The following is a 27,875-nucleotide window of genomic DNA, read 5'->3' as shown; positions in this document are numbered from 1 at the left end:
AAGACAAACATTTTTTAAAGGTGGCCTAATCACTGTTTCGAGGAGGTATGAGGCTATGCCATGCTGTCTTTAGAAATAGACCTTAGAAATACCCAGTAAACAATGAAACTAAAACCACTGTTAAAATGTCAAAATAAAGTGTCTTTAAAAACCCTTCAAAGAATTAAATGTAATTAAAAAATAACACTTGTATGATAAACAAATCATTTATTCACTTTCTGAGACAGTGTTTGACTTTTTCTTGTGTTTGTGTTTTTTGTGTTTTTTATGTTTTTTCACTGAATGTTTTGGTGAGCCAGGCGTAGAAGATGTGATACTGTTTACAGTGTCCCCATTTGTACGAACTTCCTTATTTATCTCTTCACAGTAAACAAGGCCACTTGAACTATTCTCTGGATTCAAAATTTGTTCATTTTCTAGGTTGTTATTATCAACAGAGTTTTCTTCACTACTTCTTGCTGCTGGATTTTCTATTTCCGTGTTTGGTGCAGATCCTGACCTTGACCTTCTTTTTTTGTCCATTCTTGATCTACTTTGAGACCTACTTTTAGACCTGGATTTTTTCTGAAGCTTCTTTCCCATTTTGCTTCTGCTTCTTGATCTTCTGTGTGATCTACTACGTGACCTTCTCTTCCTATCTATCCTTGACCTTGAAGTTTCGACCGACCTGCTTCTTGACCTTGACCGTTTGCTTTTCTTTCCTGACTTTACACGCGACCTTTCCCTGGATCTGCTTCTAGACCTTGAATATCTAGACTTATAGTGTTCATGTGAATAGTATCTTTGGCTTTCAGACGATCTTGACCGTGACCTCCTAATTCTTCTTGAACTTGACCTATATGATCTTGAGGGAGACCTTGACCTAGATCTATGCCTCCTTGACCTTGTACTTTCGGTTGCTTCATAGGAATTATCCATATCAGCACTCCAAAATTCATTATTGGGATTTTTAAACACATGTAAAAAGTTGCAATTTCTTCCTTTGGGACATCTTCCACTCCGGAAAAGTCCTTTAAAATAATTAAACAAGAATGATTAACTTAGGAATAATATGACACTTCTATATTTTTAACATCATTTAAAATTTTATAATTTATGACCAGATTCTAAACACTGTTTATCAAATATAAAACTAACCACAAATAGCAGATTTCCACTTCTTAATCTCTACAAACTGACAAGATATCTGTTTTCCTCCATAAAATCTTCCATTCAGATTCATGAAAGCTTCTTGTGCACTGTTTTCACTGTAATAAAACGAACGTGTAGATTTTCTGTCCATTGAAAATAGAACATAAACTACAAAAAATATTCTGGTAAACATACCTTCAGAAGAAATGAATAATCACAATACCCTCTAAATTAAATACTAAAATAGTACACAGTGTGGAACTACATGTAAATGACTGATAAGTCTTTACCTTTCAAATGCATGTATATTGGTTGATTTAATAAACATGTAAAAGAAACTTTGTTTTTTATAGCTTGAAAAATTAATCACATCTAATATGTGGGTCATGAAGCATTAAATGGTGTATATCCAGATGATTCAATTGAACAATTGCAAATTCTTCACCTTTTGTATTGGACATAGACGTTTCCACGGAGATGGGGCTCATAGTTGTTGCAGACCTTGACCTGAATCAGTTTTCCATAGTTCCTGAACTCTGGTAGGATGTCATGATAGAAGTCCTGGAAGTTCTGATACAGTTCTCCATCATCATACTCCAGTGTCACATCTACAACAGCAAAGCATAGCTATAATTATCTACCGACCTTTCCATCTAAGTGTATTTGAAAGAGAAAGTGATGCAATTATGCTCTTTCATAAGTATATTTCAATTAAGAAATGAAGATAATAATTTTTCTATTGATCGACGTATCAAAGAAAAAATTGACCGGAAAACTTCATCAATGCGCGTAGCGCATTGATGAAAAAGTTTTCCGGTCAATTTTTTCTTTGATACGTCGATCAATAGAAAAAATATTATCTTCATTTCTTATCATTTAATAAAACATTTTCAAATTAAAAAATGTGAAGTGTCATTGATCAAAAATGTAAATAATGTAAATGAAGCGGCGCGTATGAATACAAAACAACAACAGCAACAATATTCAAAATGGATTCGCTTTCAGCTGATGCAGAGCTATTGAGCTGAATTTAATGGATTTAACACAAATAGTGAGTTAAAATCTGAACCGGCTGAATTGAAAACGAAAGGAAAATACATGCGATAGCTTGTGATATTATTCACTGTGCAGAAAAACTCGTAATAAAACTAGTTTTCATGTGAGATCGCTGGAATATGCAACTGGACATAACCATCCAAGGAGAGGCGATCGTGGACGAAAATAGCTGATATGTCGACAAAGAATAGTATGTATAAGCGACTTTTGTAAATGTTGTGGTGACTAGATAGCCAGTGATGTACTTAAATGGTATATCTGCCGCTTGGAATGCGCCGAAGGAGTTGATGCATTGCTCATAGCTTTTCTTTACGACGCTTATTCTGAGGACCGATCATGTACGTGTGTAAATTTAAAACTTATCGTTACCAAATTTGAACAGCAGTGTTACCGTGAAAGTGTATAGGCCTATATGTTCGTTATAATATTCCTGGAAAAGGAACAGCCAGCCTCGCTGCAAATGTTGATTGATCTCAAGCAGACGAAATCGTGTGAACACGCTTAATTTTCTATTTCGTGAATCAAATAATGTGTTTTGTTTATTTTTGAAGGTTTAACTTTCAAGTTTTTATGTTTATAAAGTTGTATTTTGTTTGCTGACAATAAAACAGACACAACTTTACATTTTGTTGACAGTGTTTATCTTGGAAATTCCCGTTCTATAAATAGTGTTAGATCAGATCAGTTGAGAAAAGTAGATCCGGCAAAAATTTTATTGATGCAGGTATCAAAGAAATTTTTCAACCAATCAGAAGCGCCGATATCTCATCAAACGAATGAATATTAAATGATTCAGGGATAATGTTTTCCTATATAAGTGTATTTTGGTTGGGAGAGAGGATTTACTTTCATTTTTTCAGTACCTGAAGTTAAGATTTCTTGAAATTTAGACACAATTTTACTGTTTGGTGGTAGGTATGGTTACCTGTTGTGTCAAGGTCGTCCTTGAGTCCTTGCTCCAGCTCAAAGTGGTTGTACATGCTGTGGAACAGAAGAGTGTTGCTGACCTCAGGGTGGGGGTGTCCCCTTGAACATCTGGACAAGTAAATGAGGTATAAGTGAATACATTATTCAAATTCTGACCATCATTCAATAAAGTCTTTCTTTGGGACTTTTTTTCTCTAATATTGATTATTCACTATGTTATGGCTATTTCTTCTAATTATGAGATTTGTTCATGGTTTCAATTTTTTTTTTTGGGGGGGGGGGGGGGAGAGAGAACAAAAACAACAAAATTGTCTGATTAATGTGTTGCTATTGATTCCATGTTCATCATCAATTGTTTTCGTTATTTTGTTTCATTTTAAACATTTCAAAATGCTGGCTATTGATCTGAAATTACAGCAATGCCTCATAAGAAGTGATAAATGTCACACATTTCATTTTTCTTCATCATTTCTTCTTTGATTTTCTATTTACATATCAATAAGACACCTCTAAAAAATCCTACAAAGCCTTTAATTTCAACACCATTTTTACACTGTCCAAATACTGTATATCAGGTTTTTTCAGCGTCATGTTTTTTCCGCGAATCAGTGCCTCGAACGGTATAAAAAAATTTACACGAATCAAATTTTCACTATTTTAGAATCTCGTTGAAAATATAATTTATGATTGTTTAAGCCTGTGAGGTAAGAGGGGAAAAGTATCTAAATTGTCGCTCTTTTGGACAATGAAACCATATACACGATTTCCTTAATGTGAAATAATTACAGATAATTATTTTCAGAGACACAAACAGTCATAAATAAATAGATCATATATACATATACCAGTAGCTTAGGTATAATTAGACATTGGTTTATGCAAGGAAAGCGACCGTTTTAATTAATTAGCTTGTCAATGGATTATTAAATAAACAACGAGGTTTACAAATCTATTATCTGCCGCTTGTCCTCCGATCTCGCAATTTGTACCTCTAACAAAACTAACTGAACACAGTTCACCGTACTTTTATTTAACTGTTTACTTTATTAGGAAAGAGAGAACTCTATTACAAAAACAAAATTTTGTATCAAATTTACACTGATTTATTTTTCGCGATTCGGAAATCGTCGCGAACATAGTGGAAATTGGATACACGCGGAAAAAAACTGATATACGGTATACAAGATAGCGTCTCATAAACTGATAGATGAAACCATTTATCTGTAAACGACTATACCTGTCTCCAAATCGACAAGTTCCTGTTTTGGAGAAGAACATACAAGTTTCTCGCTCCGTTCCAGGTATGAGAGTTACCATAGGGTTGTGCCACGGTTCATCCTACAAAAAATACAAACATTGAGATATCTATAAATCTGTTATGATAACTTCCTTGTAGAAAATAAAAATTAAATTTCAAACCTTCCTAAGTAAAATTTACACCACAGAAATCAATTAAAGCAACCTTTTATTGCAAACATGTTCACATTTTGATTCAAATGGGATCTGATCTTTCCTTTAAAATATTCTCTTTAATTAATAATGCATTCTTGAATAGCCAACTTAAGAAAATATATTTTCAGTTAAAAGAAATGACCATCTTTAATGCTGACAAATAATTTGGCGATGTATCAGATATTTTACCTTGTTTTCATTGGCTAAGGCTTCCTTCAGAAGCTCCTCCTACAATATACCATGATGGCTAACACATATCATCATCTGATAGACGAGGTTAAGTCATCTAAAACATATTCTTTGTAAAAGGTCAACCACAAAGTATTATAACACGTAACTTCATACAAAACAGTCTAAAAAGTAAATACATGTTTAAGTATAGGAAAACACTGTAAACATGAATGTAAATGAAAGTTTTCATCTATACATGCATTTTATTTTATCAAAGAAACAACTTTCAATGTGTAATGTGTAAAGAACGAACACTTTTTCAAACACAACTTATTTATGTTATGCCATTTCATTCGATATGTAAATAAAAAACTACCTTCACTGTCATTATAAAATTCAATATGCTAATAATCAATGCTTCTGCATCCAATATAAATGTATGTCATGTTTATGCTGGATATAAAATTGAATATTTGTTAATGCATGTGGATGGAAAATGAACAACATCCCAATATGATAAATGTAGTTTTTGATCAGAAAAAGATACACAATTAGTGGCAAGCACCTGGACTTCTCCTCAGCTTTCTGGTAGTAATTTTGTTAAGGATTGATTTTTGTATTTTGTTTACTAATAACACAGACACGTATAAATCTCATGTACTTTGCAATCTCCCAAATTTGTGCTTCTGCATTTTCACAAATGCATAAAAATACGTTTTGAAAATTCTATATACTCACTTGTTGTTAATTTTTAAAAAATGTTCCAATAAACAAAAAAATAAAATGAAGTAATATAAAATGATGTAAAAAAAAAACCCGCATTGTCATCTACAAAATAGTGGGAAAAGAATAGAACACAATGGCTTTGCTGAAGATAAATTAGAGGATATCTTGTTACTCTCCCCATCACCTGCTTCTCTTTCTTCTTTTCTTTCACTTCTTCTTCCTCCTTCTCCTTTCTTTGTCTCTCCTCCCATTCTTCTCTTATTTTTTTCTACAAATATTATTTTTGTTTCAACAGATACTCACTGCTACACAAAATATGCAATGTCTTAACTAGAAAAAGAAAATTGACATCAATGTAAAAAAAAAAATTATTTATCATCTAATTTTCCTTTGAATAAAACTTTGACATACACAAATAATTATATGAATTGTTTTCAACTGTCCTTTAAATTTTACCTCAGTTTCTATTTTCTTTTCTCTTTCCCTCGCCTCACGCTCCTTTTGCATTCGGAATTCCTCCTGAGCCAGTCGTTCTCTTTCCTCCCACATCTTATTCATGTACACCCTCTCTGCTTCTTCACGCTGCTCCATGAGAATCTCATTCTCTTCTTTCTCTTTCAGTCTAGCTTGATATGTTGGAGAGTTTTCTTTCTTTTTTTCTTCTACAATAGGAAGATATATTCAAATTAATTATACTTATTTTCAAAATAAAATGATTTTCTGATAGAAGTAGTCTTTTTAAAACTGGTTATAAAAAGAAAAATTTAAAAAATAATACAATATACAAGTATTACAAAATTGTTCATAAATTAAGATGAGGGATGAAAGGACCTAATGATTGTGAGAATTTGGTGGAAGAACCAAGCTGATTGCAATGTTCCATTTATGGTGGCTATTTCTAACAATCTTGAGAATTATAAAATCTTTTAAATCTAAAAAGATACTGACCCATGTCCAATTCTCAACATCCCATTTCTTGCAAGTGCATCGTTAAGTTATTTTTCATTTTCAAAATTTCAAAATTATGTGGTGATAAGATAATGGAATGACCACATTGAACCCAGGACCCTTCAGGTAGTGGGTTAACCCCTTAGCTCAGTCGGTAGAGCATTGGTTTATAAACTGAAGGGTCCGCCGCCACCAAACATAGTTGAGTACAAAACTCAGCCTCAACTCTGAGAAAATACTCATCTCCCTATTCTCAGCCTCAAATCACCGCCACCAAATATTTGAGTACGTACTCAAATAAAAATTTTGAGTACGTACTCAAAATATTTGAGATAGCTAGATACCTATCTCAAGTAAATACTCAAGCAATAAAAATGGCTTCCTTCTCGAATGGCGATCATTCGTGGATCCAGAGGGGAGATCCAATGACGTGGATGCCGGCAAAGACATTTCTGATGCGCTTGGCTCAATTTCAGTTTCTATTATTGATAAATTTATTTTTATTAGTTTTACTGTACTCTTACGATTCTTGTAAAAGTATTATTATTTGTGTAAATTATAAATTTTGAATGATTTTAATTGGATTTTGAAAATTTTACAATGCAAGTAAACATCAACTGATGAGACAATTTCTGAGTGTATTTATTGTTTAAGAATTAACTACCGTCGACTGCGTCCGTGTCGATGCCTTCCGACAAGCCACAAACTTGTGGCCGCCCGTCTAGTGCCTGCATCAAAGCATCTTCCGACGCTGTTAATGAAGGGGGAGCAGGACCCCCACCTGTCTTAGGCCTTCGTATCATGTCAATTTTCTCTTTGCCTGTATCAATGCATTTTAACAATATTAATAATATTTATTTCGTTATTTATTTTTGTTTTGAACTCTACACAATAACATCTTCTTTAAATAAACTTTAGCATTTAACTTTTTATTTGCATGTATGAAGAAATTAAACATTGTTGTTTTGTTTGTTTGTTTGTTTGTTTGTTTGTTTGTTTTTTCTTAGTGTTGTAATTCCGTCAGTTTTACTAACACAAGATCACTTTACCGCTTATATTTTTTTCACATTTTTTATTATCCCAAAGCACTCAATTTTTCACTCCAAATATATTTTTATGAATGCATAATAAAATAGAATTAAATAGTTCTTACGGAAGATAATTTTAATAATAACAGAAACAGCAAACGGTGATTTTTTTAATCGGTTGTGGATTTGTTTTATTACAAATAAAAAATAAAATTCAAATATAGTAAAAAAGTATTAGTATCAACGGCGACAAAATTACAAGAAGCAGAAGCAGAATAAACTGAAACATGCAAAAACAACACAAGAACAACTTTTAATCAATAAATTATATACCTCGCTGTTTGATGTTGTTGAACTTCTTTTTTTAGCAGTTTCATTGTCCCTGTCGTTCTTGTCTTTCTAATTTAAAAAGCCAATTTTGCTTAAACATTTTTAACGCCCAGATTAGTTATACAATTCACTGAGTTCCGTATATGGGCCACGGGCACTGGACGTTGTTGTAAATATATTGTATGTGCATGTATATATATTTTTCATATACATGCACATACAATATATTTACATTAACTTCCAGTGCCCAAGTTACGGGCACAGATTGACAAGGCAGTATATCATTAAAACGTTTTCCAAAGCATGCATATTTTCCTTACTAATTAAAGGTAAACAAAATAGACTAAGTAAATAGTTTTGAAAAGTCCGATTTCAGAAGGTCAGGATTCGAAATGACACGTCACCTTTGCTTAAATCAGGGGAGATTACTTAGAAACCGAAACAACAAGTCGCGGAAGGGTGACGTAAGATATTGTTTTCCTTTATAATTGAGAAAACTAAATACTGTTACTGGTATATCATACATAGAAGCTGTTACAAATTCAGATTTTCGGCGATGGATCTCCAGGTCGACTCTTTCACCTGGCCATGCTTCCCTTTACTCCCCGAACCCTTCATTTTGCCGAAAAGTGTTTCTTCGTTCTTTAAAACTTCTTCAATTAGAAGTATCTCCTCCTCTGGGGTCCAATTGGTGCACCTTTTCTTATCAAAACTCGTTTCTTTTGACGTTTGAATTTCCACAAGCTCCATTATTTTAGTAATAATCAAATCAGACGATAATATTCATTTAAGGTAGTCCTATACTCGGCACTAAATGGGCTCAATAATTAAAAGCTTAGCTTTAAATGATAAATATACATTCTAGCAATACATATACAAAAGAAAATATGTATGTTTACATGCTAGTTTGTTTGTTATCACCTCTCAGACGGGTGTACCCCCTTGCGAAAATTATTAACAATTATGAAATTTGCCAGACGTCCGTTTTTCCTTAAAATAATTACCAATTTTGGGTAAATTAGCGTGAAAAGGAATCCGTCAACATATTTTTTTTTTTACCAACTCTTTTTTTCTAAGATGTCAATCCATAGAATAAACACCATGAATTTAAGTTTGAGTCCATAAAATAGTAAAAAAATTATCAAACGCGATACTAGCATTGCATTTTTTGTATTCTATTTTGATACATCAGGTCCATAAAGCGTACTTACTTACAAAAATTTGCGCAAAATTATTGATGAGATATGGCTTAAATAAATATGTATACTCTATTTTGTATGTTCTAATTTACCCAAAATTGGTAATTATTTTAAGCTATAAGCTCTGAACCAAGTAGACCCTGACGAAACAATCCGTAAAAATCACATTTTGCTACAGTTTTCTGCCTAGATCTGTCGACAATGTTAGATATCATTTAAACATTAATTAATTGATGATTGATTAAATTCGAAATAGCTTCTGTCTCTAAATTTAAACCGGTTTTTGTAAAAGAAAAAGAAAAATTCGGGGGGGGGGGGGGGGTCAAAACAAAAAAGATATAAGCATACCTGAGATTCTGGTTAATCAGAAACTTCGTTTTTCATTTTACTTTAACAGAATCGAGTTCCTCAACATTAATCATTTCTATCTCTCATAGAATACACATATTACCGTTCTAATTGCTTATTATTGCCATCGTTTACAACAGCGATGTAGAGCAAAATCAATACAGGGTATCTAAAACGCTTTGTAAAAGTCGAACCAATATTGTAAAATCCGTATTATGACGTAGTGCGATACTCTGACTACTTTAATATGTAACAATCACAATAAGCTGTATATTTTGTTTACATTTGCATTTCACAAAACCGCTTAAATCAATGAAAACAAATCAGCTGAGTACGTACTCAGTAGAGTTGAGAACGTAAAGTTTGTACTCAACTGAGTACATACTCAACGACGTTGGTGGCAGTGATTTGAGAATTTTCTCAGTTGAGGACGTCCTCAACACTTGAGTTGAGAATTGAGGCTGAGTACGATAATTTTTTGGTGGCGGCGGGGCCTGGATTCAAGCCTATTTGTGGACATTCCTTATTACTCTAGCTATAACATTGGCGCCCAACAAAATAACCCACACATAGTAGAAAGAAGAGCCATATGTGTGAGTTTTGTAAGTGATAAAAATCTCAAAATAAAGGAGGGAAGAATCTAACAGATGTGTATATAAGCTCAGTACTGCCACACTTCTACTAACACTAGCTTTTGGGTTAACTCTTCAGCTCAGTCAGTAGAACGTAGGTTTTTAAACTGAAAGGTCCTGGATTTGAGCCTAGTTGTGGTCATTCATCCTCAATACAGTAACAATGCAGCACAGTGAGAAATGGTACTTGGCAAGAATTGGTCTTAAGTCAGTAGAAATTAAGATATAATTTAATAATTTATAATAATGCCAATTGTGAAATCAAACCTTCTTCTATTTCTTCTTGTCTTTTTCTTGCTTCTTCCTGTCTTTTCAGTCTTCTCTTTTCTTTCTTTAGAAGGGCTTTGCGTTCCTTGTGGCTAAAATATTACAGAAAAGTGTACAAACTCAGCTGAACGAACCTGCCATCGAAAAAATTTGCATCACGTAACTATAAAACATTGAGAAGAAAGGGCACTTGTTATCAACCAGTCAACATAAATGTAACCACGGGTCACAGGGGCTCGTCACGAAGTTTTTTCAATCTTTTATATATACCACCTCTATACTATAAAATACACATAGTATAGAGGTGGTATATATAAAAGATTGAAAAAACTTCGTGACGAGCCCCTGTGCACGGGTCAAGGGTAGCAAGTCGTTTCGGCCTTTTCTACGCTCGGCCCTAAATATGTTCGGCCCTAGCGAGATTCGGCCCTAGCAAGATTCGGCCTTAGATACTTAGTCGTTTCGGCCTGACTTATTAATTACTGTTGTTTTAATAAATGTTTTTGTCACAGTAATTTCTGTGTTGATGTTTTTGGAAATGGTGTGTGTCCCCTATCTTCGACATCAAAGTTTCCGTCAATTAAGATAATTAATCGACCATTTACCAAAGGGTACAAATTTAATGATGAGATTATAATAAGGCAGATCAGAGTCAACAGAGTTCGAAAATATAAAGGATGAATTTCGGAGATAGTAATTTCAACACCCCCTCCATTTTCCTACAATGTAGTTTCGAATACGTTTTCTAGTATCGAATCAAGCGCCCTCTATCACTTCTGACCGAAAATTTTGGGGCGGATTAATTTCAAAATTGCACTAGAGGTACATGTCAATAGACTTATTAATGAAGAAGGAAAAATAAGTGTGGAAATATGTAATTTAAACAAATAATATGATCGTTATTTTTATCGTACCGTTTTCCCGTCAAATTGAAACTGGACTTGAACAGTTTTCATTTTGCGTTTCTTTATGAAATTGAATTTTCATGAAAACACTTTATAATAGTAATTAATGATAAGTAGTTGCCATTTGCCTTTGTTTTTCCCGTATATCTATCAATATATCCAGCCAAATAATACTTCTGTCGCAATGAACCGATACTAGGAAAACTACACGTGGTTCTATCTGAAGTCGTAATTTCATTCAAATCTCAATTATTTTTTGATATGATGCATAATATCATTAAATGGATTACAATTACTAATTATCCACTAAAAAGGGTTCAATAACAAACTTATTCTCATAGTTAGGTTTAATTGTTTTCACACTTTCGTTTTTTCTGGCTTGCACTTCCGGCAGTTCATATCTGGGTCACCTTTTTAATTTGTAAATAATACGGTAAATAATCATGCAAATGTCAAACAACTCCACACACCGATAGAATATTTATTTCTGTATTATAATTAAATAGCTTGGATTATTTTAAATTTTGGCGTCAGTGTCATAATTCAAATAAAAAAGTTTTTGATTGACTTAATTCTCATTTGATTATTTACCTGGGTTTAGAGAGTTGTCTACATCATAATTATTTAACCTTCTATAATTTTTTATTTATGAAAATTCCGAAAATAGGCTAAGAATGTCTAAGAATAATAAATAAATATTCAAACACTAAATAGAGTTCGAAAAATTGGCTAAGAATGTCTAAGAGTATTTCAGCGACTTATTAATACACTCTAAATACAAATAAGAATGTCTAAGAGTAATAAGTATTCAAACACTTTTAATACACAAATAATTAAACTCAGGCCGAAACGACTAAGGGTCAAACTACTTGGGGCCGAACCTACTAGGGTCCGAATTTATCAAGGACCGAACGAGGGAAAGGCCGAAACGACTAGAAATCCGGATCAAGCATATTAATTAAGAATTTCTATACAATGTTCAACCTTAGCTTTCTGTTGCATTGTTGTAAGTTTAGTTCAATCTCCTTAATTGATTCACTACATGTGCCTTCCACCTCTTCCATCCCCACACAGAATTTGATGCTTGCTTTCATTCAAGCGCATTCGTTACGCAGATTGATCTATACACAACCTTTGATGACGTTTTTCTCAAAACAGACGAGAAGACGACACACAGCTGATGAGACCTGTGCCAAATTTAGAACAGATAATTCTTTTGTTCAGAGAGTTTTGGAAATTGCTGCTGTCTTGAAGGGTTTGTTGCTGTAATCATTACTCAGTTTATTTATAGCCAAAGAGTATTTAGATCAACATTGCATAATACAATTATAGCCTAATACATTTGGTAAACATGGAATGTTTTTGTATCAGGATTTACGCTTTACGCATGTTTACGTCTTGGTGACAAGATCGAATATACGTGTATGTATTCATTCATGAATTTTATGTTAGGTCATTACTGATTGGTATATATAAATTAGAATGTAATGAATGAAATTCATTGATAGCTCATTGAAAATGCAAAATACACTCCATAAATATGTGTATATGATTGATGCAGTGGTGGTATGAGGGAGTTGCTGCAGTGTACGAGTGGTTGTTTGCCAGTAGTCCAATGATTAGACAGCCTTCTCCCCAAAAATCTGATGGCAAACTGCCAGTATTTGTGTTTCCATCATCATTGAACTTCTACTCGGATGATCAGTCCTCTCACAAGCAGGTGCTAACATTGTACAACCCCTACGAATTTCCGCTGAAGTTCAAAGGTATATAGAAATTATATTCATAGAGCTAGCTGAATCACATAGCATCAGATCAGAAATATAGAACATGTAGAATAGATTTACATGACTCTTGTAAATATTTATATACCTGTTTATACATACTACTTTGTTCTTCAATCTGTTTTTAAATCGGATCTTTTAATTTCTTTGGAAGACATGTATATGTTTCATAAATAAATCTACTGTAGTGATAATTTTTAGAAATTGATATTTTAATTTTTCATTCCAGTTTTATGTACAGCCCCTAGAAAGTACACTGTTGTTGATTCAGAGGGAACAATCAGGCCCCACTGCTGTGTAGACATGTATGTATAGCAGCATTCTTTTATGTAAAAGATGATCAGAAGGATGTTTACTTCAGTTGAATTCAAATTTATGCTCTAATTGTATTGCATACAAGAGTATTTGAAGTTTAAAATTTTGTTATTTTTCATTTGAACTAGAAATTAAGAACATAAATGATATTTATGCCATAGTTAAAAAGAGGGTATTATGTTACATTTATTTAGTACAGTGCATAACCATTATTAATGTTTATGTATTCATATAATCTTATGTCTTCAGTGGATGTCGGTGTATTTAGTTTTTTAAGTAAGAAAACAAAAAAAAAGAATGATATCTTGTAATCATACATTAATTAAAAGCTAAAACAGAAAAACTAAGGTAGGTTCGTGACTGAACTAAACTTAAAAATTGATGGATAGAAAGTCTTACAATGGGATTTTACTTGTTCATTTAATGCATGACAAGGCCTGCATAAAATACTAACCTGTATACCAGGTAGATATGATACCAGTACTTAAATATGTTTACAGTTTTAATAATTATTAATATAAAAAAGAATGCTAATTTGACAGTAAACTGTCTAAGAATGGGAAAAATTTAAAATTTTAATGCTCTTCTTTCCCAGGAGTTTTTGTGATCCAGCAATTCCTCTGATGTGTATATATTAAATATGTCATAAAGATACATTGCCTGGCAAATTAAAATACACCTGCATATACTGAATGTATGTCCAAGTTATTAATACATGAACTACATCCATGGTTTTTTTTGTTTACCATGTAACAGTGTTGTGCGTCATTTAGACATCTGTATCAACAATGAAGGAATGAAAGACAAACTACGCATTCAAGTCACGGAACATGGAACCAAGAAGATTGTTGGTACGGAGTTTCATTTACTGGTAGATGGGCTGAATGGAAATCCCAACATTGAAAAGGGATATACATTAAAGTGGTATTTTTCTCTTATAATAAGATTGTCATTTGGATGTTGTAGGTAAGAAGGACATTGTGGCAGTCCTGCTGCCAAAGAAGGAGACCTCACAGCAGCCGGAGGACAACTTCCAGTCCTTGAGTGGCTCTACTTCATCTGAGTCTCAGCCTGGTACCCCTAGCAGAGGTAAAGAGCTAGGTTATTCTATATCTTTTATTCTTCTTCTCCAAGACTGTTTGATTAATTCAAAAGTTTACTCTGGGTATCTCGAACATCATCGTTGGACCCCCCGGGTTTTCTGCTAAGCAGGGTAATGGATAGAAAACCCATGGGATCTGACGATGCTCAAACATTGATCTATCAAATACAGTAACTGTTGAACTTTGATACTGTATTTCAACCATCAGTATCTGGAATGCAATGGATATATGGGGAAGAGAGTTGGAAGTCCAAACCACTGTTTCTGTATGTATTTTTTTCTCTTTATCTCAAAAGTTCAACATACCTTAGTCTCATTCAGTTTGAGATAATTACAGTCAAACTTCATTATCTCGAACTCGATGGGACTGTTTAAAAACTTCAAGATATCCCAGGATTCAAGATATGAAAGGTAAAATACTTTTAAAAAATAAGTGATTTGGACTTACAAATCACTTTGACATATCCTTTGTATTCGCGATATCAGTGTAAAGGTGCCATGTACACTATTTGTAGCATGACATTGATTTACTCGACTGCTACATGTATGGACTGATATAAATCACATCAATTTAGTAGTTTTTTGATAGTTCCTTGATAGTTTTTCTTTTATTATTATTTATTGTAAATTTGATTTATAAAGCTTATACATTTGAATGTGGAAGTACATAATTTGCTTCAGATTTGAATTATAATGAAGTAAATAGTTAACTTTTTCAGTATGACAATATTAACTGTGACTTTTTTTTGTAGCCATCAGGCCTGGGGATAGAGGACAAGGGGGAGGGGGGCCCAGTCTGATAGTGATCTTTACTGCTGTGTTCTGTATCCTGGCCCTGATGCTGCCCCTCAGCGGTGAGACAGGGAGCCGGCTACCAGATTATCTCCATCTGACAGTGAACCAGAAAATGATTGCAGCATACATTCTAGGTATTGCTGAAAAAAAGTAGGAGGTCATATTTTAAAATTCAATTAATGTCATATACTCTCACTCTAAACATTTAGAGCATAACTGTTGCTGCCCTATATGGTACCAGTACACAATATGATGTTGATTTTTACAATTGTCATCAAGGGATTGATAATACCGGTACTTAACTATTTTTCTGACTGATTAAATTTTATCTAACAATTGGCAATCTTATTAAGTACTATAAACATATTATATTTGTCAAAATAAATTAGCATGGATTTGAATTTGCATATTTCTGGATACACTTATTCTTATACATGTATGTTTAAATGCATGGCATTTAGCAATATGATTGATTGAGCAGAGCCTGTACCCCACCAAAAAAACACTGAATTGAATACACAGATAAAGTACATTTACAAAAGTAATGAATTTTGTCAAATATAAATATCCTTTTAATTTCAGGCCTGGTAACCATGGTGATTCTACACATATGACCAACAGCTATATTACGTACATTTACCTGTATTACTGAAACTTCAACAGCCGCCTTTGTGTGTTAAAAAATACAACATGTATCTCAAAGAAATGCCCAGTGTAATGTAATTTGTAATTACATGTAACTTTAGTGTAATCAGTTTGTTGCACTGTTTCTTGCTTTTCTATGCCTTCTTTTCACATATCATAATTTATTTGGGATCGTCAGTCAAGCTAGCTGCAACTTGTTGCTTATAGAGGGAGAAAGGAAAAAGGGCAAGACATGAATACCATGTGATAACGGTGTGAATGTGATATGTGTGCTTATGTGAACTTTTGATTGATATAAAAAAACATGGTGATTACCTCATTTACATTTTAGTCCTCATTTCCATGATTCAGTGCAGGTTTCATCAGTTATGTTTTTACTGTAATATACTAGTACATGTACCTGTATTTGTTTGTAGATATGTTATAGTCTGTATACATGCATGTAGCAAGGCAGGTGAAGCCCTTATTTATTTTCTAAATATTCATATTTGAAAATTCATCCAATTGTCCATTACATTTCAACAGCAATAGTTCTTTTTTCCTCCGACGAAAAGATTGAGCGTATTTTTTCTCCACATTTTGTTGAAACGATAAATTTACTGTCTATATTTAATTTTTCATGTTTATGAGTAATTGTGATTTTATTTCTTCACTTGAGTAACGTGTATAACATTATGAGGTGTGCAATAAAAGACTTGGAAGTACATGTACACTTCACTGAGTTAAATCAGGAAAGTAGCATTCGGCTCAGGTGAGCTATAAATCAGAGGGGGTTAAGGTTAATATTTCTTTGGCTAGTCCGAAATATCTGACGTTTTCTTGGCCTTTTTAACGATTTTGACATTTTACTTGCCAGAAAAACGTCGTTTTTTAGGCAAGTAAAATATCAAAATCGTAAAAAGGTTTTTCTGGCAAGTAAAATATCAAAATTGCTTTAAAAGGCCAAGAAAACGTCAGATTTTTGGACTAAGATTAGGCGAAATTTTGATCACAGTTTGTAATAAACTTTGTCTTTATATTACACTCTTGTAGATATCAATAGTGTTATATATACGTAGAACAGCATTATTTAAAGCGTGAGGTTACATCACACCAGTGTATTTTAAAAATACATTTGCGCTGTTTATATAACTAAAATTAATGATTATTTTTTTTTCATTACAAAAATGCATCTGAACATTTTGTAAAACTTCAATACCATAGCTTGATTTGTTTTGATATTTTTAAATGTAAAATATTTGACAACAGAATGCATTTTTATAAATCTGTAAAAGCTCTAGTGTATGTTTCGAACTCAGTACTTACAGATTGGTATTAGACGAGCTTTATTTTAATCGGTTGAATTTAGTACGCTGTTTGTTACAAGATACTGTGCATTTTTTGTTTATAAAGACGTGGCTAATTTCATGTTTATTAAAAAAAAAACACCACGTGACAACATGGGTCAAGGTGAACTATAACTCCTTAGAATCAGAGTTTCAACTGAAAAGGATTATTCTGAAGTATATAAATGAAGTTGAATTCACCATATACAGGGAATATTCGCCCCCGTTTTATGTTCTCCCCTTTCGCCCTCGTTGTCAGCGGACGAATTTAAGACTTGGCGAATTACAATTATCTCTTTAAACATAGTATTCGGAGTAATGGCAACACAACGTGAGTCTATCAGAACTGTCAATAGACATTTTATATATAGGAATATATACGACAAACATGTGTAGATGCCCGGATCTACATTTAGATTTGGCCAATCGACTTACGTACGATAAGACTAGTGCTTACATACAGAAGGGACTAAGAAAACTAAAAGGACAATATTTATCAGTATCATAAAAATCCCATGCATCCTTCTACAACCACTAGCACAAAATGGACCCCCTAATCTTATCATTATTCTACTTCCACTGCGGTTGGTTTATCTTTCCTACTTAAAAAAATCTGAATAAAATAGATTGATTGATTTATTATAGTGCTTGATTGGTCGTAAAGATATTTTGTTTAATTTCTATTAAAACCAATACACACATTGGATGATTCTTAATACCACGGTGGCACCAATACAAAAAAAGAAACACATTTTTAGCAAAACAGTTTATAGATATAATTAAAAATATATCAAATCAAATTCGATATACTGTCTTAATGAATTTACATATAGAACAAAACCAAGCACGGTTTGATGTTTCACAAAAAGCCACGCAACTGCAATCCCTTTTTTTTGTAAGAGTTCTCTCTCTCTTTCGAATCAAATATTGCACGATATCACAATGAAATTTTCTCGTGGTAACTCGAGTTTATTATTTCTTTACGAAAACTCTCCTAAGTCGAGAAAGAAATCCTTTGCATTTAACTCCATTTTCTTGTCTGACCTGTTAAAAGACAATTTGTTATTTTATTACAGCTAGGTATTATTACTGTTAATTATTCTACGTTTATGTGAATCTTATTTTATTCATTGGAAGATAATTTCCCCGCGCAAAATTCAAGAAAGATAATTTTACCAACATTTCAATCAAAATAAAGAAAAAAGTTGCTAACCTTCTTTGGAATGGGGTTTGTGCCACAACAGAAAAGTCGAACGAACCAAGATGTTCGATGTTTATTCTGAAAAAATAAAATAGAGAATCAGTTTATTTCGTTATAGAATCAATTTTAATAATTGTTGGTTATAAAATTGACGCATCTTTATTTTTACCTTCCCTTCCTCATCCACGCTAAAACTTGAATCAGATTCTTTGATTCCTTGATCATCTATAATTTCAATTTCTGTATCAAACGTTTGTTGGATATTTGCGTTGACCTGTTCATAAAAAAAACCCAAAATATAAATTACGAAAATCCATAAATACTAGTACTTGTTTTAAGTATGTGTGTTTAATAACATCAACATAGAAACTAAAATTGGACAGCAATATGTGTAAAAGCTAGGGGACACACCTGTGAGTCTCCGGGAGTCTGTTGTTCTATGGATTGCATCAGTCCAGAGTACGTGTTTAGTGTCAGCCATTCATAGGACAGTGGTGCCAGTCCTCGGGCTGGTGGTCTCGGTAAACAGCGATATTCATACACCTCCCGCATGAAGTCTTTGTCCCTGTAACGAACAAACGCGTGTGTAAACGGTCGTATTCTTGGATTAATTATTTTAATTAAAGTTAATTAAATTTAGCGTTTATTCTTATGTCTTTGTAAAACATCGGAAAAAATTAAACTTGCCTCAAGGCTGCGCTGTATTTTGCCAACATTATTGAAATACTCTCTTCTGCTGTCGGTATCTAGTCAATAAAAAAAGTAACTATCAAATATATAAAATATAAAAATGGAAATGTGTTAATTTTAATATTGAAATACTCTGTTTATACATTTTAATCCAAACAATGAAATGTTACCTCAATAGGTCGGTAGGTACGGCCTGTTGAGGTTTCCGGCGGATTTAATGGAAACATTTCCCGGTCCACGGGGTCAGTAAAAAATTCTTTTATCTGTTTCCGTCTTGCCGCTTGAGCCCCCAAGTCTAATTCCCTGCATATTTTCTCACTATCACCCTAATAAATGATATCTACGACAAATGATTTCAATGTCAAAAATATCTTAGAATGCTTAAAATAGTTTAGAAAAGAGGTATAGCGCACATAAAGCTATATGCTATAATTTGCATCAATTTTGAATGACAGTGAAAACGCATGTTTTTTTTTTTACTTATAAAATTACCTTTATTCTGTAAATTCTATGATGAATTCAATCTCGTCACAAAGATATAGAAATTTTAATTGTTTATTGTAATGCCTTTTCATAAATATTGAAGAAGGAAGAGCGAAACAGACCTCATTGCGCATGTCTGCGGTAAATCAGGTGACCGTTATTGTTTGCATAATTACACATCCGTCTTGATTCAGTATATGCTTAAAATTTCTTTTACAAATTTGAAATATATATTTATGCATTTTGAGTGTAATACGTTTGTCATTCACGATGCCCTTACTTTTGCATGTTTACATAGGATAACACTTGCACAAACTAAAATAGCATAAGTGGAAAACACATAGCCATACGCCATTGTTTAAGAGAAGTATATAATTATATACATGCTTATACGCTCGTGTTTTTTATTTCTTTTGTTCAAACTCTTGTATAGGGTCAATTTTTGCTAAACTGAAAAAAATATGTCATTTCCTTTGTGGAACTACACCAACAATGAAGGTGTTGACTCTCCATCAAGTTTTGTATCATAGTCTACTATTAGCTAGCGAGATCACGTGGTATTAGATTGATGCATTACTTTCCTGGAAGAGAAATACATATTTTTTATTGTTTAAAATTTGAAAAGTTTGTTGCGTGGTCGTTTTAAGCATTATAATTAACATCATAGAAGTGGCTTTTATAAGTAATCAAACACATGCATTTTCCCCGGCATTCAAAATTGACGCAAATTATGGCGTGTACAGCTTTAACTGTTTTGACGCAAGAAATAGAGAGCTACGTTCTACCGAAAGTCCAAGGTGTTGTTAAAATGGTTCTAATTATCTTGCACGACATCATAAAAATATCCTGGTTTTGTTTAGGATATATGTGTATGATTCCCCCCCCCCCCCCCCCCAAATGTCTTATGAGTATGAACACACCCAATATAAAAAGATTTCTTTAATAACATTATATTAATACTTACATTCATTGCATTTTTCTGAAAGTTATCACGGTTCAGCATATCAACGTACTTGATACACGGAGTTTTAAATATTCATTTCTCGATATAGGTTTCCTAAATGATCACATTAAATGATCTTAAAGGGAAGACAATGCAATCATGTAGCCTGCGCATTACCTAAAGGATTTAAAAATGAGTATCTTAGTCTGTATTTAGTACACGTTTTGTGTCATGGTACTAGTGTTGTGTTTAGTGGCATTTTGATTGTTGCATTTCTTTCATGGTAGAGAAATAATTTATTACCTATAGGATTTTAAAACCATGAGTATCTTAGTCTATATTTAGTAACAGGTAATTTCCGTCCAAACACAGGTATACATGTAGGCGGAATAATGGGAAAAGGCGCTATACCTCTTTAGCATATAATCATAGGCGTCGGAACCTGGGGGGGGGGAGGGGCTAGGGGCTAGGGGGCTTAGCCCCCCACCACTTTTTTTTGCAAAGTAATACATAAACATACCCATAATCCTTTTCCTTCCTTGTCAATATTTCTAATAAGGTCTAGCCCCCCACTTTCAATTTGCTTCCGACGCCACTAAAAATATATTTTTCTCATAAACTATTGCAAAAAAAAATATAACGTGAAATATTAAAGTGAGTTTGAAATTCACACGATGCAAGTAAAATATCAAAATCGCTTAAAAAGACTCTTTTAAGATATCAGTGGTGTATGGTGACATATCTCTGCCCCTTGTGTGCAAGTTATTTTTCTATCAAATATGTCGACATGCAAGATAAAGATGTTGACATGCAAGATAATTATGTCAACATGCAACATAATTATGTTGACATGCAAGAAAATTGCAATCAGATAAGAATTATACAAAATCTCAAAAAATCTCAAATATCGCCAACCTGTGACATCCAAGATGTTAGATTTACCTTTTTATGTCGACATGCAACTTATTTATGTCAACATGCACCTTATTTATGTCAACATGCAACTTACTTATATATGTTGACATGAGAGATAAATATGTTGACATGCAACTTACCTATGTTGACATGAGAGATAAAATCTTGACATGCAACTTATAAGTTGTATGTCAACATAACTAAGTTGCATGTCGACATAAATATGTTGCATGTCGACATAAATAAGTTGCATGTTGACATAAATAAGTTGCATGTTGACATAAATAGGTAGCGTATCTAGCATCTTGGATGTCACATGTTGGCAATATTGGAGATTTTTTATAACTCTTATTTGAATGCAGTTTTCTTGCATGTCAACATAGTTATGTTGCTTGTTGACATAACTATCTTGCGTGTCAACATCGTTATCTTGCATGTCGTAATAATTAATAGAAAAATAACTTGCACACAAGGGGCAGATGTATGCCACCATAATAGTTAAATTTGTTTTGATATTTTTAAATGTTAAATGTTTGACAATAGAATGCATTTTTATAAATGTGTAAAAGCCCTAGTGTGTTTCGATTTCAAAACTTGTAGATTGGTATTACACGTTTTATTTTAATCTGTTGAACAAGTACGCTGTTAGGCATCAAAATACTGGGCATTTTTTGTTTATAAAGGTATGGCTAATTTCATGTTTCTTAATTATAATTTTAAATAAAGCACGTGACAAAATGGGTCAAGGTAAACTATCGCTCCTTGGAATTAGAGTATCAACTGAAAAGGATTAAAGTATATAAATGGAGTTGAATTCACTGTATACAGGGAATATTCGCCCCGTTTTATGTTCTCCCCTTTCGCCCTCGATGTCAGCGGACGAATTTAAGACTTGGCGAATTACAATTATCTCTTTAAACATAGTATTCGGAGTAAAGGCAATGCAACTTAAGTCTATCAGAACTGTCAATAGACATTTTATATAGATATGACAAACATGTGTAGATGCCTGGATCTACATTTAGATTTGCCAGACTAGTGCTTACATACAAAAGGGACTATGAAACTAAAAGGACGATATTTATCAGAATCATAGCTATATCAAACTTCTACAACCACTATCACGACATGGACCCCCCCTCCCCCCCCCCCCCCCATATCTTATCATTATTCTACTTCCACTGCGGCTGGTTTATCTTTCCTAAAAAAATAAAATTATAATAATAAAATAGATTGATTGATTTATTAAAGTGCCTGATTGGTCGTAAAGATATTTTGTTTAACTTCTATAAAAACCAATACACACATTGGATGATTCTTAATATTTGTACCACGGTGGCAACAAAACCAAAAAATAAATAAACACATTTTAACGGAACATTTTATTTTGTGTACGTTTATAAATATGATAAAAATATATCAAATCAAATTCGATATACTGTCGTTTTAAATTAACATATAGAAAAAACCAAGCACGGTTTGAAAAAGCCATGCAACTGCTATCCATATGTTTTTTAAATTTAAAACAACTTGTAAGAGTTCTCTCTCTCTCTTTAAAGTCAAATGTTGCACGATATCACAATTAATGAATATTTTCTCGTGGTAACTCGAGTTTTTTTTAAATTTTTTCCCGAAAACTCTCATAAGTCGGGAAAGAAATCCTTTGCTTTTCTCTCCATTTTCTTGTCTGACCTGTAAAAAAAGACAATTTGTCATTTTATTGCAGCTAGGTATTATTAATCTTAATTATTCTACGTTTACATTGTGTATGTGCATCTTATTTTATTCACTGGAAGACAATTTTCCCGCGCAATATTCAAGAAAGATCATTTTACCAACATTTCAATCAAAATAAAGAAAAAAGTTGCTAACCTTCTTTGGAATGGGGTTTGTGCCACAACAAAAAAGACGAAAGAACCAAGATGTTCGATGTTTATTCTGAAAAATATAATAGAGAATCAGTTTATTTCGTTATAGAATCAATTTTAATAATTGTTGGTTATAAAAATGACGCATTTTTATTTTTACCTTCTCTTCCTCATCCACGCTAAAACTTGGATCAGATTCTTTCATTCCTTGATTGTCTATAATTTCAATTTCAGTGTCAAGCCTTTGTTGGGCATTTGCGTTGACCTGTTCACATACAAGAGGCCCATGGGCCACATCGCTCACCTGAGAAATGATAGGTATGATAAAATCAGCTTAATGGAGTAATAATACAAACTATCTGGACAATGTACAATAATACATACTTTCATTGTATCTACACTACCTGAGGATGCTTTCAAACAAGTTTCAGCTTTCCTGGCTGATTAGTTTCTGAGAAGAAGATTTTTAAGGATTTACTCTATATATTCCTATGTAAAACTTTGACCCCCCATTGTGGCCCTACCCTACCCCCAGGGGTTATTATTTTCACAACTTTGCATTTACACTACCTGAGGATGCTTCCACACAAGTTTCAGCTTTGCCGGCTGATTAGTTTCTGAGAAGAAGAGTTTTAAAGATGTACTCTATATATTCCTATGTTAAACTTTGACACCCCATTGTGGCCCCACATTACCCCCGGGGGCCATGATTTTCACAATTTGAATCTACACTACCTGAGGATGCTTCAACACAAGTGTCAGCTTTCCTGGCTGATGAGTTTCTGAGAAGAAGATTTCTAAAGATTAACTCTATATATCCCTATATAATACTTTGATCCCCTATTGTGACCTCACCCTACCCCCGGGGGCCATGATTTTCACAACTATGAATCTACACTACCTGAGGATGCTTCAACACAAGTGTCAGCATTCCTGGCTGATGAGTGTCTGAGAAGAAGATTTCTAAAGATTAACTCTATATATTCCTATATAATTCTTTGATCCCCTATTGTGATCCACCCTACCCCCGGGGGCTATGATTTTCACAACTATGAATCTACACTACCTGAGGATGCATTCACACAAGTTTCAGCTTTTCTGGCTGCTGAGTTTCTGAGAAGAAGATTTTTAAAGATTTACTCTATATATTCCTATGTAAAACTTCGACACCCCATTGTGGCCCCAACTTACCCCCGGGGGCCATGATATTCACAACTTTGAATCAACACTACCTGAGGATGCTTCCACACAAGTGTCAGCTTTCCTGGCTGATTAGTTTCTGAGAAGAAGATTTTTAAGGATTTACTCTATATATTCCTATGTAAAACTTCGATCCAGCATTGTGGCCCCACCCTACACCCGGGGTTCATGATTTTCACAACTATGAATCTACACTACCTCGTGATGCTCTCATCTAAGTTTCAGCTTTCCTGGCTGATGAGTTTCTGAGGAGAAGAGTTTTAAAGATTTACTATATTAATTCCTATGTAAAACTTCGATCCCCATTGTGGCCACACCCTACCCCCGGGGATCATGATTTTCACAATTTTGAATCTACACTACCTGATATTGCTTTCACACAAGTTTCAGCTTTCCTGGCTGATTAGTTTCTGAGAAGAAGAGTTTTAAAGATTTACTCTATATATTCCTATGTAAAACTTCGACCCCCCATTGTGGCCCCACCCTACCCCCGGGGCCATGATTTTCACAACTATGAATCTACACTAACTGAGAATGCTTCCACACAAGTTTCAGCTTTCCTGGTCATATGGTTCATGAGAAAAAGATTTTTAAAGATTTACTCTATATATTCCTATGTTAAACTTCGACACCCCATTGTGGCCCCACATTACCCCCGAGGGCCATGATTTTCACAATTTTGAATCTACACTACCTGAGGATGCTTCAATACAAGTTTCAGCTTTCCTGGCTGATGAGTTTCTGAGAAGAAGATTTCTAAAGATTAACTCTATATATTCCTATGTAATACTTTGATCCCCCATTGTGGCCTCACCCTACCCCCGGGGGCCATGATTTTCACAACTATGAATCTTCACTACCTGATTATGCTTTCACACAAGTTTCAGCTTTCCTGGCTTGTGAGTTTCTGAGAAGAAGATTTTTAAAGATTTACTCTATATATTCCTATGTAAAATTTCGACACCCCATTGTGGCCCCACCCTACCCCTGGGGGCCATGATATTCACAACTTTGAATCAACACTACCTGAGGATGCTTCCACACAAGTGTCAGCTTTCTTGGCTGATTAGTTTCTGAGAAGAAGATTTCTAAAGATTTATTCTATATATTCCTATGTAAAACTTCGATCCACCATTGTGGCCCCACCCTACACCCGGCGATCATGAATTTCACAACTATGAATCTACACTACCGCGTGATGCTTTCATACAAGTTTCAGTTTTCCTGGCTGATGAGTGTCTGAGGAGAAGAGTTTTTAAAGATTTACTATATTAATTCCTATGTAAAACTTCGACCCCCCATTGTGGCCCCACCCTACCCCCGGGGATCATGATTTTCACAATTTTGAATCTACACTACCAGATAATGCTTCCACACAAGTTTCAGCTTTCCTGGTCATATGGTTCATGAGAAGAAGATTTTTAAAGATTTACTCTATATATTCCTATGTAAAACTTCGACCCCCCATTGTGGCCCCACCCTACCACCGGGGGTCATGATTTTCACAATTTTGTATCTACACTACATGAGTATGCTTTCATCCAAGTGTCAGCTTTCCTGGCTGATTAGTTTCTGAGAAGAAGATTTAGATTTACTCTATATATTCCTATGTAAAACTTCGACACCCCATTGTGGCCCCACCCTACCCCCGGGATTCATGATTTTCACAGTTTTGAATCTACACTACCTGAGAATGCATTCACACAAGTTTCAGCTTTCTTGGCTGATTAGTTTCTGAGAAGAAGATTTTTAAAGATTACTCTATATATTCCTATGTAAAACTTCGACCCCCCATTGTGGCCCAGCCCTACCCACGGGGGGTCATGATTTTCTCAATTTTGTATCTACACTACCTGAGTATGCTGCCACACAAGTTTCAGCTTTCCTGGGTTTATGGTTCATGAGAAGAAAAATTTTGAAAATTTCTCGAAAATTTTCATAAATTCCAAATTATCTCCGTTTGCAAAAGGACTTTATCCTTAATTTTCACAACTTTGAATCCCCTTAGGCTAAGGATGCTTTGTGCCAAGTTTGGTTGAAATTGGCCCAGTGGTTCTTGAGAAGATGTTTAAAATGTGAAAAGTTTACAGACAGACGGACAGACAGACAGACAGACAGACGGACGACAGACAAAATGTGATCAGAATAGCTCACTTGAGCTTTCAGTACAGGTGAGCTAAAAAAAAAACCATAATTAATTTCATTAAGTATGTGTGATTATTAACAATTATATAGAAACTAAAATTGGACAGCAACATATGTAAAAGCTAGGGGACACACCTGCGAGTCCCCGGGAGTCTGTTGTTTTGTGGATTGTATCAGTCCAGAGTACATGTTTAGTGTCAGCGATATTCATACACCTCCCGCATGAAGTCTTTGTCCCTGTATCTCACAAACGCGTGTATATTATACACGGTCGTATTCTTTGATTACTTATTATAATTAAAGTTAATTAAATTTAGCGTTTATTCTTATGTCTTTGTAAAACATCGGAAAAAATAAAACTTGCCTCAAGGCTGTGCTGTAGTTTGCCAACATTATTGAAATACTCTCTTCTGCTGTCGGTATGTAGTCAATAAAAAAAAGTAATTATCAAATATATAAAATGTTAAAATGGAAATGTGCTAATTATAATATTGAAATACTCTGTTTATACATTTTAATCCAAACAACTTAGGGGTACCTCAATGGGTCGGTAGGTACGGCCTGTTGAGGTTTCCGGCGGATTTAATGGAAACATTTCCCGGTCCACGGGGTCAGTAAAGAAGTCTTCTATCTGTTTCCGTCTTGCCGCTTGAGCCCCCAAGTCTAATTCCCTGCATATTTTCTCACTATCACCCTAATAAATGATATCTACGACAAATGATTTCAATGTCAAAAATATTTTAGAATGCATAAAATATTAGATTAGAAGAAAGGTATGGCGCTCTTAAAGCTATATGCTATAATTTGCATCAATTTTGAATGACAGTGACAGTCACAAAGATATAGAATTTTACTTGTTTATTTTTCTGCCAGGAAAGTAATGCCTTTTCATGAATATTGATGAATGAAGAGCGAAACAGACCTCATTGCGCATGTCCGCGGTAAATCAGGTGACCGTTATTGTTTGCCTTACACAGGTCGAGACCACTATATTTTGTGACGTCGGCATAAATTTGCATACTAAATTAGCCATCTGTTTACTTTTATTGACAAACCAATCAGGTGAATGAGTTGCAAGGCATTGTGGGCTACTACAAGTTTCGGTGTATACAAAGCGTATTGAAAATATATACCATTTTGAATTGTCCTTTGGAAACTCATTATGAATGATTTTTCAGAATTTATGAAATTAATATGGACAGTTATGTCTGAACTTCAATTTCTATGCTCACATTTAAAAAGTATTGCATATGAGGACTTATATCAACCTATTTAAATACCCCATTGTCACTGTTCAAAAGAGAGGTACGTCCTATAGAACTAGAAGCAGCGAGTACCGTTTTT

At 33.8% G+C, this 27,875-nt stretch overlaps 3 protein-coding genes and 1 long non-coding RNA gene across 5 annotated transcripts; 1 reads left to right on the top strand and 3 right to left on the bottom strand.

Annotated features, from left to right (window-relative positions):
- Nucleotides 1-187: 187 nt before the first annotated feature.
- Nucleotides 188-12,332, bottom strand: LOC105336090 (U2 small nuclear ribonucleoprotein auxiliary factor 35 kDa subunit-related protein 2). Its single transcript, XM_034472122.2, has 10 exons — nt 12,105-12,332; nt 10,216-10,307; nt 5,920-6,125; nt 5,648-5,731; nt 4,756-4,794; nt 4,352-4,452; nt 3,113-3,222; nt 1,577-1,739; nt 1,138-1,247; nt 188-1,010 (listed from the first exon to the last, which is right to left on the bottom strand). Exons 1-10 carry the CDS (start codon nt 12,212-12,214, stop codon nt 208-210), a joined length of 1,818 nt encoding a protein of 605 aa, XP_034328013.2. The 5' UTR covers nt 12,215-12,332; the 3' UTR covers nt 188-207.
- On the top strand, nt 12,238-16,459 carry LOC105336089 (motile sperm domain-containing protein 1). 2 transcript variants are annotated; one of them, XM_011440273.4, is made up of 7 exons: nt 12,238-12,375; nt 12,682-12,886; nt 13,134-13,209; nt 13,976-14,070; nt 14,186-14,308; nt 15,074-15,250; nt 15,699-16,459. In XM_011440273.4, the coding sequence occupies exons 2-7, from the start codon at nt 12,736-12,738 to the stop codon at nt 15,728-15,730; spliced, it is 654 nt and encodes a 217-aa protein (XP_011438575.2). In that variant the 5' UTR covers nt 12,238-12,375; nt 12,682-12,735; the 3' UTR covers nt 15,731-16,459. The 2 variants fall into 2 exon arrangements, with proteins under 2 accessions (XP_011438575.2, XP_011438574.2); XM_011440272.4 differs by lacking the exon at nt 12,238-12,375 and adding an exon at nt 12,399-12,542.
- Nucleotides 16,460-18,058: 1,599 nt separating this feature from the next.
- On the bottom strand, nt 18,059-27,465 carry LOC136270676 (uncharacterized). The gene is made up of 7 exons (XM_066069038.1): nt 27,454-27,465; nt 27,070-27,225; nt 18,975-19,033; nt 18,699-18,852; nt 18,457-18,561; nt 18,300-18,365; nt 18,059-18,130 (listed from the first exon to the last, which is right to left on the bottom strand). Exons 1-7 carry the CDS (start codon nt 27,463-27,465, stop codon nt 18,059-18,061), a joined length of 624 nt encoding a protein of 207 aa, XP_065925110.1.
- On the bottom strand, nt 23,186-26,736 carry LOC136270544 (uncharacterized). Its single transcript, XR_010708305.1, has 3 exons — nt 26,667-26,736; nt 23,347-23,451; nt 23,186-23,256 (listed from the first exon to the last, which is right to left on the bottom strand). It is a non-coding gene; the product is annotated as an uncharacterized lncRNA (long non-coding RNA).
- Nucleotides 27,466-27,875: the final 410 nt, after the last annotated feature.

This window comes from Magallana gigas, chromosome 8 (genome assembly GCF_963853765.1).
Source record: "Magallana gigas chromosome 8, xbMagGiga1.1, whole genome shotgun sequence".
Classification (NCBI taxonomy): domain Eukaryota; kingdom Metazoa; phylum Mollusca; class Bivalvia; order Ostreida; family Ostreidae; genus Magallana; species Magallana gigas.
This window is presented reverse-complemented; position numbering and strand designations above follow the sequence as displayed.

Bases quoted from the DNA above. Each gene is read 5' to 3' on its own strand.
- LOC105336090 (XM_034472122.2), bottom strand. From the start codon at position 12,214: ATGAAAGCAAGCATCAAATTCTGTGTGGGGATGGAAGAGGTGGAAGGC. The intron at 4,453-4,755 runs GTAAAATATCTG...TATTTTTTGTAG, and splicing joins CCTTAGCCAATGAAAACAAG to GATGAACCGTGGCACAACCC. The intron at 3,223-4,351 runs GTATAGTCGTTT...TTACTTGTCCAG, and splicing joins ACTTGTCGATTTGGAGACAG to ATGTTCAAGGGGACACCCCC.
- LOC105336089 (XM_011440272.4), top strand. From the start codon at position 12,477: ATGTTTTTGTATCAGGATTTACGCTTTACGCATGTTTACGTCTTGGTG. The intron at 14,071-14,185 runs GTACGGAGTTTC...TGGATGTTGTAG, and splicing joins TGGAACCAAGAAGATTGTTG to GTAAGAAGGACATTGTGGCA. The intron at 15,251-15,698 runs GTATTGCTGAAA...TTTTAATTTCAG, and splicing joins GATTGCAGCATACATTCTAG to GCCTGGTAACCATGGTGATT.
- LOC136270676 (XM_066069038.1), bottom strand. The intron at 18,853-18,974 runs GCAAGTTTAATT...TGTTCGTTACAG, and splicing joins AAATACAGCGCAGCCTTGAG to GGACAAAGACTTCATGCGGG. The intron at 18,366-18,456 runs GTAAAAATAAAG...TTATTTTTTCAG, and splicing joins GCGTGGATGAGGAAGGGAAG to AATAAACATCGAACATCTTG.